Source organism: Tenrec ecaudatus, chromosome 10, assembly GCF_050624435.1.
Source record: "Tenrec ecaudatus isolate mTenEca1 chromosome 10, mTenEca1.hap1, whole genome shotgun sequence".
Classification (NCBI taxonomy): Eukaryota; Metazoa; Chordata; class Mammalia; order Afrosoricida; family Tenrecidae; genus Tenrec; species Tenrec ecaudatus.
The window spans coordinates 112,691,432-112,708,067 of record NC_134539.1 but is presented as its reverse complement, the minus strand read 5'-3'; the positions used below and the strand labels follow the sequence as shown (position 1 = coordinate 112,708,067).

The 16,636-nt window shown below is 48.1% G+C and overlaps 1 protein-coding gene across 1 annotated transcript; it reads left to right on the top strand.

Moving 5' to 3' along the window:
• The first annotated feature begins 8,933 nt into the window (after positions 1 to 8,933).
• CRYBA1 (crystallin beta A1) lies at positions 8,934 to 16,522 on the top strand. The gene is given in 7 exon segments (XM_075559241.1): positions 8,934 to 8,964; positions 10,431 to 10,495; positions 11,930 to 12,048; positions 13,859 to 13,967; positions 13,970 to 14,002; positions 15,591 to 15,733; positions 16,375 to 16,522. Coding segments are annotated over 7 exon segments (648 nt in total).
• The last annotated feature ends 114 nt before the right edge of the window (positions 16,523 to 16,636 follow it).

Sequence of the window (16,636 nt, the reverse complement as noted above, 5' to 3'; positions counted from 1 at the left end):
TTGCTTACTGTAAACTGGTGCGTGCCATGGTTACTGGTTAATCTGCCCCTGCGTTTAGAGATGCCACATTCAAAGGAAACTGGGCGTCTAGTGTGGTAGCAATATGACAGTCACTGGTGTCCTTTGAGGACGCATGCTGAGGAGAGCGACAAGGATAAGATTGCCCTTGTCGAAGGGGATGGGAGATAGCGTCATTCAGGCAGCCACGATCCAAACGAGATTCTTCTGGCAGACATTGTAACCAAAGGGAGAGGAGACCCATTTCCCCAAGAAATGTACCTTTCAACACAAAGGAAACGTGGGGACAGACGGTTTCAACAAAAGGAAGATGAGGGGCAGCTAAGACCCATTTCCGTATCAATGGAAGAGACCAGGGATAGGGAAGGCTGAGTGGAGAAAGTCAAGATATTCACACACACACACATACACACACACACGCACACACACACACACACACGGCCTGGATAGACGCTTGGATTTTGAGTCTGAGACAAGGGCACAGCATGAACACTGGAGTGCTGGCATGCACCCCCGAGAAGAGGAGGGACGCTGCAGAAGACCAGCCAGTAGCAGAAGACGCACCAGAAAGACACGGGGAGGTTTGCCATGAGCAGACTAGAGGGTTCTTTGAGCTTCTTTTCCAAAGTCTCTCCTTCAACAAACATTTTTTCCGATTCACACCTTTGAAAAATAATAACGATAATAAAATTAAAGTGAGATTCTTTTGTGATTTAAAGTAAACATGCACATTTTTATTACCTGAAAGGAGCCAGAGAGCTAAGCCGTAAGACTGCTCATGTTTTCACCTAGGGTTAAGGGGAGAAATTAACCCCACTGAAGAGGCGAGCCCAAAATGCCAAATCCACTGCCATCGAGTTGAATCAGACTCCTAGGAATCCCACCAGTCAGAGCACTGCTGTTCCGCAGGGTTTCCAAGACTGTAGATTCCTATGGGAGTAGACAGCCTCAGTGCTTGCCCAGGGAACAGAGGTTCGAACTGCTGACGTTGCGTCTAGCCGTCTAGCAACCCATTGTCTAACCCACAGCACCACCCTGTGGGTCTCCCTGTAGAGGAGCAAAGGAGACGAAGATAAATATGATTGTACAACTATGCCCCCTGCACCATGTTTAGTAACACCAGTGAGAAGTGAGAGGCTCCTGTAAGCAACACGGTGGAGAGCACGGATTTTGACACCAAAGAGAGCTGCGTTTGACCTTGAGCTCTGTCACGTCCCACCTGTAGAACCCGCAGTGAGTAACAGACGCTCGCAGGATCTGTTTCCCCCTCTGAAAAACGGAGTTAGGAACATCTGTCTCATAGCGCTATTTGAGAGGATTCAGTAAGATAACATTTGGAAAATGTATGGGTTCTCTTCCGTGCCCTTATTTCGTATGGAGATGCTGTGAGTTGGCTGGTAGGGTGGAGTTGCCAGAGAAGACACCATGGAGAAGGAGTTTTTGCATTGTCCTCTCCAAAGAACAAAAGAGGAGCAAGCTGACGGAAGAGGGATCACCGGATGCCCCAGACAAAGGGGTCAGGACAGTAGGGAGGGCAGATAAAATGCAGCATGCTCAGTTAAATTGGAATCTCTGAAAAGCAGTAAAAAAAAAAAAATGGCACAAAAACGTTTGGGTCCTATTTACAAGGAAAATATTCATTGTTTAGAAGAAACTCATATTTTGCTGGGGAACCTGTGCTTCTACTTACTAAATCTGCTTACAGCGAGACAGCCAGAGTTGGACTGCTTGGCTGCAATGGAACACGTAGGGTGAGCATCACCCCAGGCAAACCCTGTCCTTGTTCATAAGAGCTCTAGCTAAGAAGAACGTGCTGACTAGGCTGCCGCGTGGAGAAATTTGATTAGACCCAACTGAACTGGAAAGCTCTGAGCCGGATTACAAACAGAGGGAACAGGGGCAGGAGGCTGGGCCTTCAAGCCCACAGCTCCCGGAGGAGGTTAGCATTCATGCACTGGTGTCTGGAAGCAGACGCCTCCCCTAGTATTTGCCTCTTTAAAGAGGTAGCAAGGGACAGGGTGAAAAAGGGGTCGAGCAACATCCCGTCACGTGGGAGGGAGGCGCTGGCTGAATGCTGACAAGGCCCTTAGCTTTGTGCCCACTGCTTTTTCCCAAACAAACAAAGGGGCCTGTCCAAGCCTGGCCAGTCCCATTGTGCTCTGGTCACAAAGTGCTGAGTCCCGGGGCTGCCCTGGCCCCGTGATTTCACCTCTTCCCCTGTTCGCCCCATCCTGTGAGGCTCCTTGGACCCAAAGGCAAGGTTGCATGGCCCAGACCATCCATCCCATCCATAGGGGTCTACTGTGAGTCTACTGCACTAGGCATGCGGCCCTAGTGTTGGGGGCCATGAAGTTCAAATGGCCCAGGTAACCAACACGGGGGTGGGGGAGGGAGGAAGGTCGCCACATTCCCCTCAATGTCAGTCATCACCCCTAAACTGAGTAGCCCATCCCCCTGGACAGCTGGTTCCTCCACTTGCTTGGGCCATGAGCCAAGGAGTTCTTCATCTCCAGCTTTGGGATTCCTGCCCCCAGAGGATCGATGCTCTTCAGAAAACTAAAGGAAAGAATGCAATTTTAGAACTGAAGAAAGCGAAATATTGGGGGAAAATAATTCCATGGACGTGACTTTTCCTGGGTTCTAAAACAATGTTTTGTTTTTTAAATCATTTTAAAACAGCTCTTATCACAATCCATCCTTCCATGTGTCAAGCACATTTGCACATTTGTTGCCATTATCGTTTTCAGGACATTTTCTTTCTACTTGAGCCCTTGGTGTTCGCTTCTCATTTTTCCCTCCCTCCCTCATGAATTCCTGATAATTTATGAATTATCATTATTTTGTCATGTCTTACACTGACCAATTTCCCCCTTCACCCACTTTTCTGTTCTCCTTCCCCCTGGGAGGGGCTTATAGTGGATCAACGTGATGGTTCCTCCTTTCTCCCTCCACCTGCCTCTCCCCCTCCTGATATGGCCACTCTCCTTATTGGCCCTGAGGGGTTTAGCTGTCCTGGAGTCCCTGTGTTTCCACCTCTTGTCTGTACCAGTGTTCATGCTCTCATCTAGCAGGATTTGTAAGGTAGAATTGGAGTCATGATAGTGTGTGTGTTGGGGGGAGTAAGCATTAAAAAACTAGAGGAAAGTTGTATGTTTCATCAGTGCTATACTGCACCTTGACTGGTTCGTCTCTTCCTGGTGACCCTTCTGTAATGGGATGTCTGATTGTCTGCAGATGGGCTTTGCGTCTCCACTATGCGCCACCCCCCCCACTTCACGTTAATATGATTTTTCTTCTTGGTCTTTGATACCTGATACCTGATCCCATCGACACCTCATGATCACACAGGCTGGTGTGCTTCTTCCATGTGGGCTTTGTTGCTTCTCAGCTAGATGGCCACTTGTTTATCGTCAAGTCTTTAAGACCCCAGGTGCTATATCTTTTGACAGCCGGGCACCACAGCTTTCTTCACCACATTTACTTAGGCACCTGCTTTGTCTTCAGCAACTGTGTCAGGAAGGTGAGCATCATGGAATGCCAATTTAATAGAACAAAGTGTTCTTGCATTGAGGGAGTACTTGAGTAGAGGCCCAATGTCCATCTGCTATCTTAATACTAGACCTATAAATATATGCACAGAGATCTATTTCCCCACCATCATATATAAATATATTTACATATGTACATGCTTGTATTTAGACCTCTATAAATGCCCTTTGCCTCCTAGTTCTTTCTTCTATTTTCTTTTACTTTCCTCTTTTTTTTCTTTTACTTTCCTCTTGTCCCACTATCATGTTCAGCCTTCATTTGGGTTTTGTTAATTCTTCTTGGTTACATTATCCTTGATCAAGCCCTACCAGGCCTCCTACACCCTCCTTACCATTGATTTTAGATCACTTGTTGTTCCCTTGTCCCTGGGTTTGTTAACAACCACTTCCTTGTCCTCTCCTATGTCCTCCCAGAACCATTGGTCCCGTTGTTTTCTCCTCCAGATTGTTTATCCCGCCTATCCTATCTAGATAGACCTTCAGAGATAATAATATGCACACAAACAAGACAGAGCAAAACAAAGCAACAAAAGAAAACAAAGCACCAGCAACAAAACAATTTTTTAAAATCTGATAAGTATTTCTGAATGCTTTGCCGTTTGCTCCCACTTGTGTGTACAAGAGCCTGGTACAAAGAAGATGGTATCTGATTGACTCAGTTAATGGCAACTACCACACACTAAGTTTTAACTGAGTGCCCAACACTGCCCTAAACACCTTTTTATCTCCTTCATCTGACAACGGGTAAAGTAAGTATTATGCTGTGCTATGTGATCTATGTTATGCCACCTGCTACGCTCTGCTGTGCTGTGCGATGCGACGCTATGCTGGAGAAGTAGAGTCACCCAGAGGGAGGAATATGGGCTTTGGAGTCAAACAGACACGTCTTTAAACCTCTGCTGAGTTCCCTAGGGAAGTTATTTAGCCTCTCAGCACCTCTGTTAACTCATCTATAAAATGATCATAATTATGTCATTGTTGTCGTTGTGACGATTAACAAGGAGCCTATCTGGGTCACAGGGGTCCTGGTGGTGTAGTGGGTTATACATTGGACTGCTAACCCAATGGTTAGCAGTTTGAAACTACTGGCTGCTCTGTGGAAGAAAGATGAGATTTTCTATGCCCATAAGGAATTCATTACAGAAACCCACAGGAAGGGTTCTACTCTGGCCTATAGGATCACTATGAGTCAGAATTGACTCAATGGCAGTGAGTTTAGTTTTGGTTGGACCCAGTACATGCTCAGTGAGCCATTATATTATTAATATTAATACTATTATTATTCAGGATGAACAGTGGAAACTCATGCCCAGCATGGAAGAACCAATTAGAAGCTGATGTCTCCCTTCACTCCATTCCTGGAGTAGCTCCATCTTGACTTCCCTGGACAGACAAGGGGAGTGGAAGTTGGGGTTCCCAAGCCGTGGCAAACAGGCACAGATGAAGCAAAAGTTCCAGGTACTATCCAAGGGGTAATCCTCTGGAATGTGGTTAAAGACTATGCTGAACTGGATGATGTAGGCCAGTAAGACTGGAGAAATTGAAAAGACTCTAGTGAAGTGATGTTTAGAGACCACAGTAGTGCTGGAGAGGGAGGAATCCATGTCAAACTTCCCGGTTAAGGTGAGTGAATAAAACACAGCCGGGGGCTCCTAAGAAGCTAGGATGCCAAGACTTCATGGCATATGCTTGAGCCATGCTCTCAGGAGGGACACGTCCCTTGGGAAGGCCATTGTGTCTGGTAAAGCGGAGAGTTGGGGAAACGAGGAAGGCCCTCCCCAAGAAGGATCAGCGGGGCTGTTGCAACAATGGGCTCAAACGCAGTAATGACTGTGCTGGCGACTCAGGACTGGGCAAGCTTTCATTCTGTTGGACCAACGGTCGTTAAGACTCCACTCAACTGCCCCCAAGCATAAACACAGCAAGGTGATTGAGGATAGCAATCAGACTAGGGTGACTTATGACATCAGGAATGTTTGAAGGATGCTTACAAATCGTACAAGAATCCTGACTTTCCCCTGCCATAACAATTTTATGTGTGTGTAGGGGCTTCTCAATCAAAGGTTAAAGCCCCACTTTTTTGCAAAAGTAAAAAAAAAATTTTTTTGTTAAGTCAGTCTTCCTTGTACTAACAATTCAATAGGATCTAAGTTCCTAAATTAAGATGCCGAGTGTGTAGGAAACGCCAGAGCGGCCAGTCTGCAGAAGCAAAACCAGTGATGCTTACAGAAAGAAATCTGTATCAAGAAAATAGCTCATCCTGCTGTTGAAGGAAAAGGTCAAGTTCAAGTCTGGGCAGTTTCCAAGTCAGTGAGTTAAATGTTAGACCGGAGACTTCTCCTGACCCATGGAGCTTCAGGGGCTGAGGAACCCAAGACAGGTCAGAAAGCGACAGGCTAATGACTACAGAGGTGACTGCATCCAAGGTTGGCAGGTCAGATGGCAGACCACGGAAGACGCCCTGGTTAGGTAGGCAATATGGTAGGCCATTGGCTCCAGTGGAAGCCAAAGACAGGATCCAGAGACAGCAAGAAGTAAGCAAGCTTTAACAGCATCTACTACTATAGGAAACAGGCCACACCCCTGGGGGAACCGCCTGGCAGCTGCACCCTAATCTTACAACTGCTTGACTGCTCAGGGGGTTGATTACATCCCTTAGGTCACATCATGGAGGATTACCGGGCCTCAACTGCCAGACCACTGAGCATCTTGGCCTAGCTAAGTTGACACAAGACTCAACAATCGCACAGCCTAAGCAGGCAAGAAGTGGCAATCTGTCTCAATGCTGCCAATCCATCCCAGCTCGGTCTCCTCCAGTACCGCTCTCGCCTGTGGTCCCCAGTCACTCTTCCATAGCTCTCCCAAGATGCTGGTAGCAACCTGGCTTCTGTCCAGAGAGGACAAGGTAAGAAAACTGAGCTCTACTGGGCACATGTAGCAGAAAAGACCGCCACTGCTTCCTTTTGGTCACTCACTCATTCAAAAACTACCTATTCTGTGAGAAGTTAGGCCCAGAGCTGAAGATGTAAGGACGAACAAGCCTGATGATGAATGGAGCCGTCTCGAGAATGGAGCCTCCTGGAAGAGGCAGCTACGTAAATAACCAAGTCCCTTGGCTTCACAAAATAACTCTTTGTTTATGTAGCAAATCTACACATATTACTCAAAATTCATCTTACTCATTAGCCCTAAGTGCCTCAGTCCCCCTCTTTGGAAACCAGGACTTCTAGTTCCTAAAGTAATTTCTGTAGCATGAACAGGGTAATCATTTGAGAAGTGAGATAGTTTAAGTTGATTGTGCCAACCTGGCCAATAAGCACATGTGGGGTTAATTGAAGGGCAGAGGGATAAATGGCTCAGTGAGCCTCGCCTTTCGAGTTCTCGGGTCTCTTGCTTTGTGGTGGTCAGACCAGGGTGCAGCTCCCTTAGCCAGTTCTCTGCTTCAACTGACAAGGCTCACTTCCTGCAAGACATCCCTGAGGCGAAGCCACATGGACCTACCCTGATGCAGCCCTGGGTGCTGGAGCAGCTGTGTGGAGACCTTACACACTCACTGACTCAGCTTTCCTCCTGCAGTCGGCGTCATTGCGCAGCTCCTAACTAGCCTACCAGAGCCTTCCAGGACCCCCAGGGTGACTCTGTCCCTTGCCAGCCATTGATCGAGACATGATCAATTCATGAATAGAAATGTCCTTGGGGTGGCCTGTTGCTTCAGACTCGTTTGTCTGAAACACTGCACATCTATAGATACCGTGTACAGGCCAGAGCCTACCCCTGATTTCTGGTTCTCAGAAAAGAGGGCTCTGATGAAGCGGGGTTCCCAGCCTCAAGGGATTAGCAGGGGAGAACTTTATTGAGGGAAAGTTACGTCTCTCTAGAAGCTGCTCTGTGACTTTCTACATTAACTGTCAAAACAACAAAAGGGTGCTAATAAATCGACAGTGTGCCAAATAGATACTGTTGTCTTCTTCTTTTTTTCCTTTGGAGGCTGAGAGAGGCTGACGGATTTGCCCAAAGTCACCGAACCAAGGGAGCTGGGATTCGAACCCACATTCACCTCCCGACTGCACTCCATCACCCTGCCTCTCTGTAAACAATGCATCTCTCCTCCAGGGGTCCTGGGGAAGCCCACAGTCCTGCTACATGACCCTGTCCCAGAAGGAGCCCCCGGGGCACCGCTGTTACACACTGCACCGGAACCACAGGTCAGCCGTGGAAACCACCAGGCGGTCCACGGGAGAAAGCCGCCATTCTCCCCATAAGGTCTCAGACACTTGCCCTGCCAGAGAGGGTCGCTGTGAGCTGGTCTCAACTCGCTGCAGTGAGTGGCTGATAAAGACAGCTTGGCAGTGGGTTTGGCTTTGGGGTCTGGGGACCCTGACCAAGCGCCCAGAATTTCTATGAAAAAGTCGTTTGATTCACTAGAGCACATCCACACAGAACCGTGGGCCTGTGTGAGTCCCAACAGCCGGAAACAAGGCCTTTGGAAACAAGGCTTCTGAGAAATCTGCCCTGAAGGCCCTTGGGTCTCAGTCCTGCTCCGAAACCCGCAAGGTCACCAGCAGTGGGAGCTGACTTGACAGTGAGATCAGCTATTTAAACCCCAAGGGTAGATGGCCTCCATCCTTTGAAAGGACAGCGACGCCATCCCCATGAATAAATGTTTACTACATTTGCTCCGGGCACAGCAGCAGGATGCTCGGCTCGGCCCTACATCGCCCCGCTGCCCACCCATCTCCTCGAGGACCCTCCTCTCTTTTGCAGCTCCTCACTGTACCGAACACAATGTCCTTCTCCGGGACCGGTCTCTCTTGTCAACATGCCCACTCGCCTGCGGTGATGGAATCCAACTCCGACCTCTCAACCCCCCCCCCATCGATAGCACCATGATGGGCAAATTCTGGAAACAGAACGAAGCTCCTCCCCCTCCTCCCACCCCATGAGATTTAGAATGATAAGACCCCGTTACACTGACGAAGAACGGCAACAGCTGCAGCTACGGTCTAGATGGGAAGCAAGGTGTCTTTGGATGTGGTTGCTATAAAGCGGGGCCTCTCATGGGTGGGTGACAACCCTGGGAAGGAAGAAAGCACCTGTCTTTCACTGCGGAGGCCCCTCGGCTAGCCTTCAGCTTGCTCAACAGCCCAGCTCTGTACCGGACAGCCTGGCCCACAGCCGCAGGGGCCTCTTTGGATTGTTGTATCCCTGGTTTAAACAAAGGCTCCCAAGGGTGCCTAGCCTACAGGCTGAGCCCGGAAAGCTCTGGGGATCAGGGAACAAAGGCAGAGGGCAAGCAGAGTGCTGATGCAGTCGAAAGCCCCCAGCCACAGGCCTATAAAGAGGGGTGTGCCGAGGGTTGGGCCCCACATGGAGGCCCAGACTGTGCAGCAGGAGCTGGGTGAGTAAGGCCCCGATGCTGTCTTTACCCGTCTTGCTTTTCTCTGCAGACACACCCACGAGGAAGCCCTGCTCTCCTGTCCTGGGATGGTGACAGGAGAGTGGGGGAACTCCGGGAAGAGGCAGTCTTCTCTTCTTGCCACGCAAGAAGGACCACTTTCATGGAAATAACCACGGGCCCAGCCACCCTGACCGGAGGGAAGAGGCCATGGGGACCCAGGAGGGTGGCTGACTCCTGGGGCACAGTGGGAAGGAAGGCACGGGAGCTGGGATGTGTTGCTCACTATCGCAGAAGTGACCAACCCTCACCTACTGGGGCTTCCCAGCAGCCAAAGCTAAGAGCCATGAAATGTATCCTGAGTCAAGAAACCTGAGGCCTAGCGTATCTTCCTTCCCTTCCTCTCTGCTCCCCTCCCTGCTCCCCTCCCAGCCCCACTTTCTTCCTATTACCGTTTTTCTGTGTCTGGAACCCAGGTGGCCCTATTGGGCAAGCACTGGCCTACTCAATGGAAGGTCAGTGGTTTGAATCCACCAGCTGCTCCTCAGGAGAAAGGCGAGGCTCCCATAAGGATGGGCAGCCTCAGAAACCCCATAGAGGTCACTAAGAGTTGGAATCAACTCAGTGGATTAGGGGATGAATTTGGAACCTATCTGGCCTCAGTATTTACATCTCTGAATTAGAGATCACGATCGTATTTAACCTCATGGACTTGTTAAGAGTCAAGGCGTTCACGCGTGAGAAGTATTTCAGTGCCAAGTTTAGAGGGAGCCCCGGGTGAGGTGTTTGGTTATTGCTCTCACCTTCTTTGTTCGTGTTTTTTTTCTTTCCTGCAGGAAGTCTTTCTTAACACACCCCTCCCTAAACGTGTCTTATGGTGGCGATTCACCCAGGGCCTGCCAGGGCAACGTGCACCCCCAGCCATGGCCGGTCAGAATACAGTTCAGTGCCCAGGAAGGGAGGAGAGTGGCTGAGGAGGTGAAAGCTGGGGCTGGGTAGGCTGTGAAAGACAGAGAAGCAGAGCGGGAAGGGCTCCGGGGTTCTGCATATTGAAGTTTGAAGGTGGTGAGGAGCCCCATGAGAGTAAGACCTCCAGGGGCCGCAGGGCAAGGGGAGCTGGTGGAGCCCCGGCACAGCTGTAGTGTGGCCCAACAAGAGAGAGCTGGACTAGATGGTTGCCCAGGAGTTGATATGGGGTGTGTGAGCCTGAGGCAACACTGCCACCTGTAGGGGGTGCCTGGAGGCCAGGGTAAGGACAAGCTGCCTTTCGGAGGAGGCCAGTGCTTCCCCTGGGCAATCGCCAGGGTACTATCAAGAATCCTGCACAGAGAGTGTTACAACAGGAAACACCAAGGCTTGGCTCATAAACGGCAGGGGCAAGATTTCAATCCGTCTGTCTATTGAACTTCAAGCTTGCTCCCTCCTCCATTCTAGAGCCCCATCCCACGGAAGTGTGTTCTGTCTTCCAGAAACCCTTCCGACCGCCAAGATGGCTCACACCAACCCCATGCCAGGACCCCGGGGGCCATGGAAGGTGAGTCCACTCTATCACACGAGGAATTGAAAAATGGAGACCCAACACATCAGGGGGTGAGGGACTGACACAAAGCAGTCCCAAGGGTGTAGGGCAGTTATGCTTTCAATGAGACAATCAACAAATAAGACCCTGGCAGGCATCCTCAAATTATGGCCCGCGGGCCACATGTGGCCCGCCAAGGACATTTATCTGGCCTGCCGGGTGTTTTTGCCCTGTTTGTTTTTAATTCAAAATAAGATATGTGCAGTGTGCATAGGAACTTGTTCAAAGTCTTTTTTTTTAAACTACAGCCCGGTCCTCCAACGGGTCTGAGGGACAGTGAACTGGCCCCTTGTTTAAAACATTTAAGGACCCCTGCCCTAGGGCTTATAGGGACAAGGCACCCTGGTGTGTCATGATGGATGGATGATGAGCTGCTGGTGGCAAGGTTGATGGTTCAAACCATCAGCCACTTGGAGGGAAAAAGAGGCTATCTGCCCCCATCGATGTCCAGTCTTGGAAACCTTGTAAGTTCGCTATGGTCAGAATTGATTCGGCAGCAACGGTTTGGTTTAGGATTTGTAGGGACAGGGCTGACCCCAAGTGCAGACTCTGTTGCAGGAAGGCTCTCCCAGGAGATCCCCTGTTGGTTCAGAGGAAGGATGGCCCTAGAAGTGCATGATGGGTCAGAGATGATGCTCGGTTTCCTAGGTCAACTGTTTACCATACTCTTAAAACTCACCGTAAAACAAGCAATCCCGAGGGGATTGTGCCTGTCGGGAAACTGAGGACCCAGAAATGAAGAGAGACTTGCCATCAGACCTCAAAGGAGTAATAGAACTCAGCTCTCCTACTCCCAGCCTATGGTTGGTATCAGTTCCTGGCTTCAGGCCGTTCACGACTTCCCTTCATGCTCCATCTCGGTCAACCTTGTTGGGTCAACTCTGAGGCCAGCTCACAGCTTTGGGAGTGATCTCTGTCCTCTGGCCAGGTTCCAGAGGCAAGATCTAGTTCAAGGAATGAGAAACAAAAGGTCTTTCTTTATATTTTAGGTTTCGGTAGTGGGTATGGTTGAAGAAGTTAAAAAAATAATACACAGAGAGCTCCTGAGACTCTTAAGCTCTTGCCCTCTGGAGCACGCTTTGTGCGGGAAACGTGATGGTACGACAGTCCATGGGATTCAAACCATCAAACCCTTGGTCTGTCTATTTGGTAGTTATCACTCGTGGCACACAAAGCAATCCCCCACACTGCAAACTGACCCAAGTATAAGCACACCACCAATCCGTGGGTTAATTCAAAGCCTTCTCTGTCTCATCAGGCTAACATGCCATGACCTTGGGCATGATCAGCTGCAGCGGGAGACAGATACAAGTGAACTGTCAACTTGGACCTCTGTCCTTCCTAGTGTACCAAAATCTAGCTCTCTTGCCCCATTCAATCCCGTTTCAGATGACCGTCTATGACCAAGAGAACTTCCAGGGCAAGAGGATGGAGTTCACCAGCTCCTGCCCCAATGTCTCTGAGCGCAGTTTTGATCACATCCGGTCTCTCAAGGTGGAATGTGGCGCGTGAGTAGGAGCTTCAACATGGGACCATAAGGACGGACATAAGGGAAGATGCCTCCCCAGATCCTAATGGTTTCTGGGAGAGAGACCTCAGTACTGACATAATCCCAAAAGAAATCACTGTGTGTACGTCACCCAAAGCGAGAAGCGTGAGGTTCTGGGTTTAGGAGGCAGTTCAGAGAGTGTATCCCACGGGTGGGGCAGCAAGAGGAACCAGATCTGTGTTCTAGAGCCCTAAGGTTGCTACCTGCAATTCCCTCAGAAGTCACAGGACCCTTGACTTTTCTTGCGCAGAGAGGAGGGAAAGAGAAAACCATCATGGGCAGGTCTGCTGCTAATCCCCATCTTGCATATCCCAGAGCAGACCTAGCCATTAAGTTCTGTGGGGGGAAAAGGACCTCAATCCGTGACTCCAGTCACCTCAGTCCCTACTGGGTTTTCCAGGAACTTCTTGTTGATGGTTGCTCCCCTTGCCGAGAGAGGCACAGCTCTCATTTTTGTCATTGGCTCTTTGCTCTCCTGACTTCCAAAGTCTTTATCATCAGCCTAAAAACAACATGGGGCAAGGATTCTGCTTCGGTGCATGCGGAGCTGACTTTGCTTGTTGGATAGGCTCCCGTGCGTTTGCTTGCTGCCAAAGTTCTGCAGTCCTTTAGCAGTTACTGAGACCTGACTGTGGACATTTGATGGGAGGGGTTTCAATAAATAAGGTCTAGGTATGGAGCAGCAGGAGGAAGGACCCATCAAGTGCCAAGGAAACGAGAGCCAGCTGCTTTCTTGGCTAGAGCCGAAACAACAGTCATCAGATCGTGAACCTAGAGTTCCAACAACCAGAATGAGGTGACTTGGAGAGAATATATATATATATGTATATATATATATATATACATATATATATATATGGGGATACCCCTGCAAAAACCTGATGCTTGTTTTTTTTTTTATGTAGACTCGTAGTACATTTGGAGTTTGTTCCACCAGGACAGTTAATCAAGCTTTCCATTTAGAGGTTCTGAAGATTAACAATGTGTGACCATAAAAAGCCTGATTTGTGGCAGACGGGACTGGTTTTGCCACCACAATGCACCTGTTCATGCAGCCACCTCAGTGCACCAGTTTTGGGCCCCAAACCAGCATGCCTCTTGCCCCCAAGCACCTGACTTTGCTCAGTACAACTTCTTTTTGTTTCTGTGAATGAAGAGGGACATGAAAGGATGCTGATTTGACGATGTAGAAGAGGTGAAGAAAAAAACAAGGGAGATGCTGTCAGCCATCCAAACAGATGAGTTTGGAAAAAGGTTTCCAGGAATGGAATCGCAGATTTGACAAATTTATTAAGTGTAATGGAGAGTACTGTGAAGGTGATAAGGTTACCCCCGTGTGTGGCCAGAGACTAGTTTTCCCAGTAACATATCTTGGCCAGCAAAGTATAACTTTTTCAGCGAGTAGTCCCCAATGATCACCTTTATAAATCTGCTTGAATAGCTGCCAGCGTTTCCCCTCCTGCCTCTTATGATAAATACACCTTTTATGGCTTTATTGGTAGGTATTGGCTTGGTATTTTACCTGTGTTTAGACTGTAGGAGCCCAGGTGGCGGAGTGGTTACACATTGGGCTAACCACAAGGCTGGCAGTTTGAAACCACCAATTAATCGCTCTGTGAAAGATGAGGCTTTCTACTCCCAGAAAGGTTTCGTTTCAGAAACCCACAGGGGCAGTTCTACCTGTTCTATTGGAGTCCACACGATGGCCTGAGTTAGATCCCGTCCCCTGACCAAGCAGGCTAAGCATCATGACCACGTCTCTTTGGCAGCTGGATTGGTTACGAGCACACGGACTTCTGCGGACAACAGTTTATCCTGGAGCGAGGAGAGTACCCTCGCTGGGAGGCCTGGAGTGGGAGTCACGCGTACCCCATCGAGCGCGCCTCACGTCCTTCCGCCCCATCTGCTCAGCTGTGAGTCTCTGAAGTTTCCAAGTCTAAGCAGGGGGGTGGGGTGCTGGCAGATTGGCATTTACTTCTCACCAGTTAGGGTGTAAAGGGCAAAAGCAACGCTACTCCCCATTTTCTAGGCCTGCCACTTGACTTCTCTACCAGCCTGCGTTTACCTGAAGCTGAAGGCAAGGGCCTCCTTCTAAGAGCTGGAAATGGAGATCCAAGAGTCCGGATCTTCAAACGTGCCGTACGACTAGTGAGAGCACTTACTGCAGAACAAGTAAATCTGCAGCCAGATAACATTTCAATCCGTGTAACACTTCACTGCAGAAAACCGGGAAATGCTGACCAGGATGGTTGGAAATGAAAAGACAGCAAGCCTTCCAGTTATGGCTGCTATGATTAACGCCTTCATTTCTGACATTAAGCATTATCCAATGGATTTTCATAAAAAGGAAAAGTTTTAGGATTTAAGCAGAAGCAGGATGTGTTGAAAATGGCCCTCCTGTCTGGAATGGAACCTTTCAAATTACACACACACACACACACAAATTCCCCTCGCTCATGGTTTTAAACTGACTGATCTGTCTTGGCAAAATTCAAGGGCTTTAGTTAACCTCAACAGCTCTCAACCTAATTTGCCCAAATTTCTAGTGATTTTAAAAATTAAACTTAAGTATAATTTGCATACAGCCAAATTAATATTTTATGTATATACATCCATGTAACCCATAGGTTAATCAAATATAACAATTTCATCACACTTTAAAATTTCTGGTATCGGGTCCAGTCAACTGTTCCCCACCCATCACCAAGGTTGTGTTTTGAATTAAGCCTCCACTTAATGCTTGTGCAGTGTTCTACTTCATGTAACACAACTTAAATGACCCAATACTGGCCATTTAGGTTATTTCTAACCTAAATGTGAATGTATGTACATATATATGCACACAGGTATATACACACAGCTAGTCCCAGACTACTCCAATGTACATTTGTTCTAACACATCAACCCCTCATTTTAAAAAGGCTTTCATCATTGCCCTCATTCTCAAAACATTTGCTCTCCACATAAGCCCCTGGCATCAGCTCATCTTACTGCACTTTATTATCAGTATCTTTCTAAATTGTATCCTTGTCTCTGGGGGTAGGAAACCTGTGAAAGCAGTACCAGATGCATATGTAGTACGTTACTAGCACAAAGTACAACCAAAAAATGCAATGGTTATAATCATGGCACATTGTAATTCAGTTAAGGCAGCTTTATAGCTACGCACATACATGATAATTATGTACACAGCTCGTGTCCTAAACACTTATGTAAAATCTGTCTTACTTTTCCTATTAACTTGTGGCATCTTTTTCCACATTAAGAATCCTTTGGCTAGCTGTGTTGCTAGTATTTTCTCCAGTTGTATCTTCACCGGTCTTTCTTGTTCTACAGTATAAAATCAGTTACTTGTACACCTAAAATGTTACATAGGATTATGGCTCTTTTAAACTTCCCATTGATGGATTCTGTACAATGATTGTTCCTTTCTTAAACTAGAAACGTTACTGCCTACTTGTATAACTTAAGAATTGTTACTCTTTAATGTGTGGCCTATAGAATCATAAAGAGTCCAAGATTACCATCTTTGAGAAAGAAAACTTTATTGGACACCAGTGGGAGCTCTGTGAGGACTACCCTTCTTTACAAGCCATGGGCTGGTTCAGCAATGAAGTTGGTTCCATGAAGATACAATGTGGAGCGTAAGTGTAAAAACTGGGTTTAGAGCACATTTCGAAGTTAACTCCTCCAAGTGTAGACCTTGTGAATACTAATACATATCTGGTCGTTTTAGTCAGTTCTGTACATTAAGACCATATTGGTATGGGCATCGCATCCTATTAGCTGAACCTCCAAATCTTGGTGTCACCTAGCTTGTTCTCTCCCCCCACATCCCCGTATGGGAACATTGGATTACTCTGCTTTTCTTTCTCCTCAATCTGAGGTATTCATGAAGACAATAATAACCAAGAAACTTGGTCAAACTAGATTTTTCCAGAACTATTCATGTCTTTCAGAGCAGTGCAGCTGAGCTTACAACTGAACCAAACGCGAGCCGGCTGTAAAACGTTACACGCAGGAGCATGGTGGCACAGCAGCATGCCACGCTAACGAAAAAGCTGGTTAACAGCCTTGGACACCCTATGGAGCAGTGCGAGTGTTCCGTGGAGTCACAAACTCGACGGGCCTCCTTTGCTCCCTCTCCACAATGTGCCCCGCACACTGTATTCTAAACCTACAGGCACCCTGAACGCTGTACAGAATGTGCTAAGGTTTAGGTTTGGGGTGTTGACCAGGCTGTTCCTAACTGGTAGTAAACATCTTACTATGTTTTGAATTTTAGCTGGGTCTGCTACCAGTATCCTGGGTACCGCGGGTACCAGTATATCTTGGAATGTGACCAACATGGAGGAGACTACCAACACTGGAGAGAGTGGGGAGCTCATGCTCAGACTGCCCAGATCCAATCGATTCGTCGCATCCAACAATAGTGGATTAAAAGCGCCAAGCAATCCCTCAAGCATGACCTTGCGCTAAAGCATTAGTTTTGAAGCACTCTAGAATGAGTTTATGTTCTGCTTCCATGTTAGTTGCTGAAATGAACA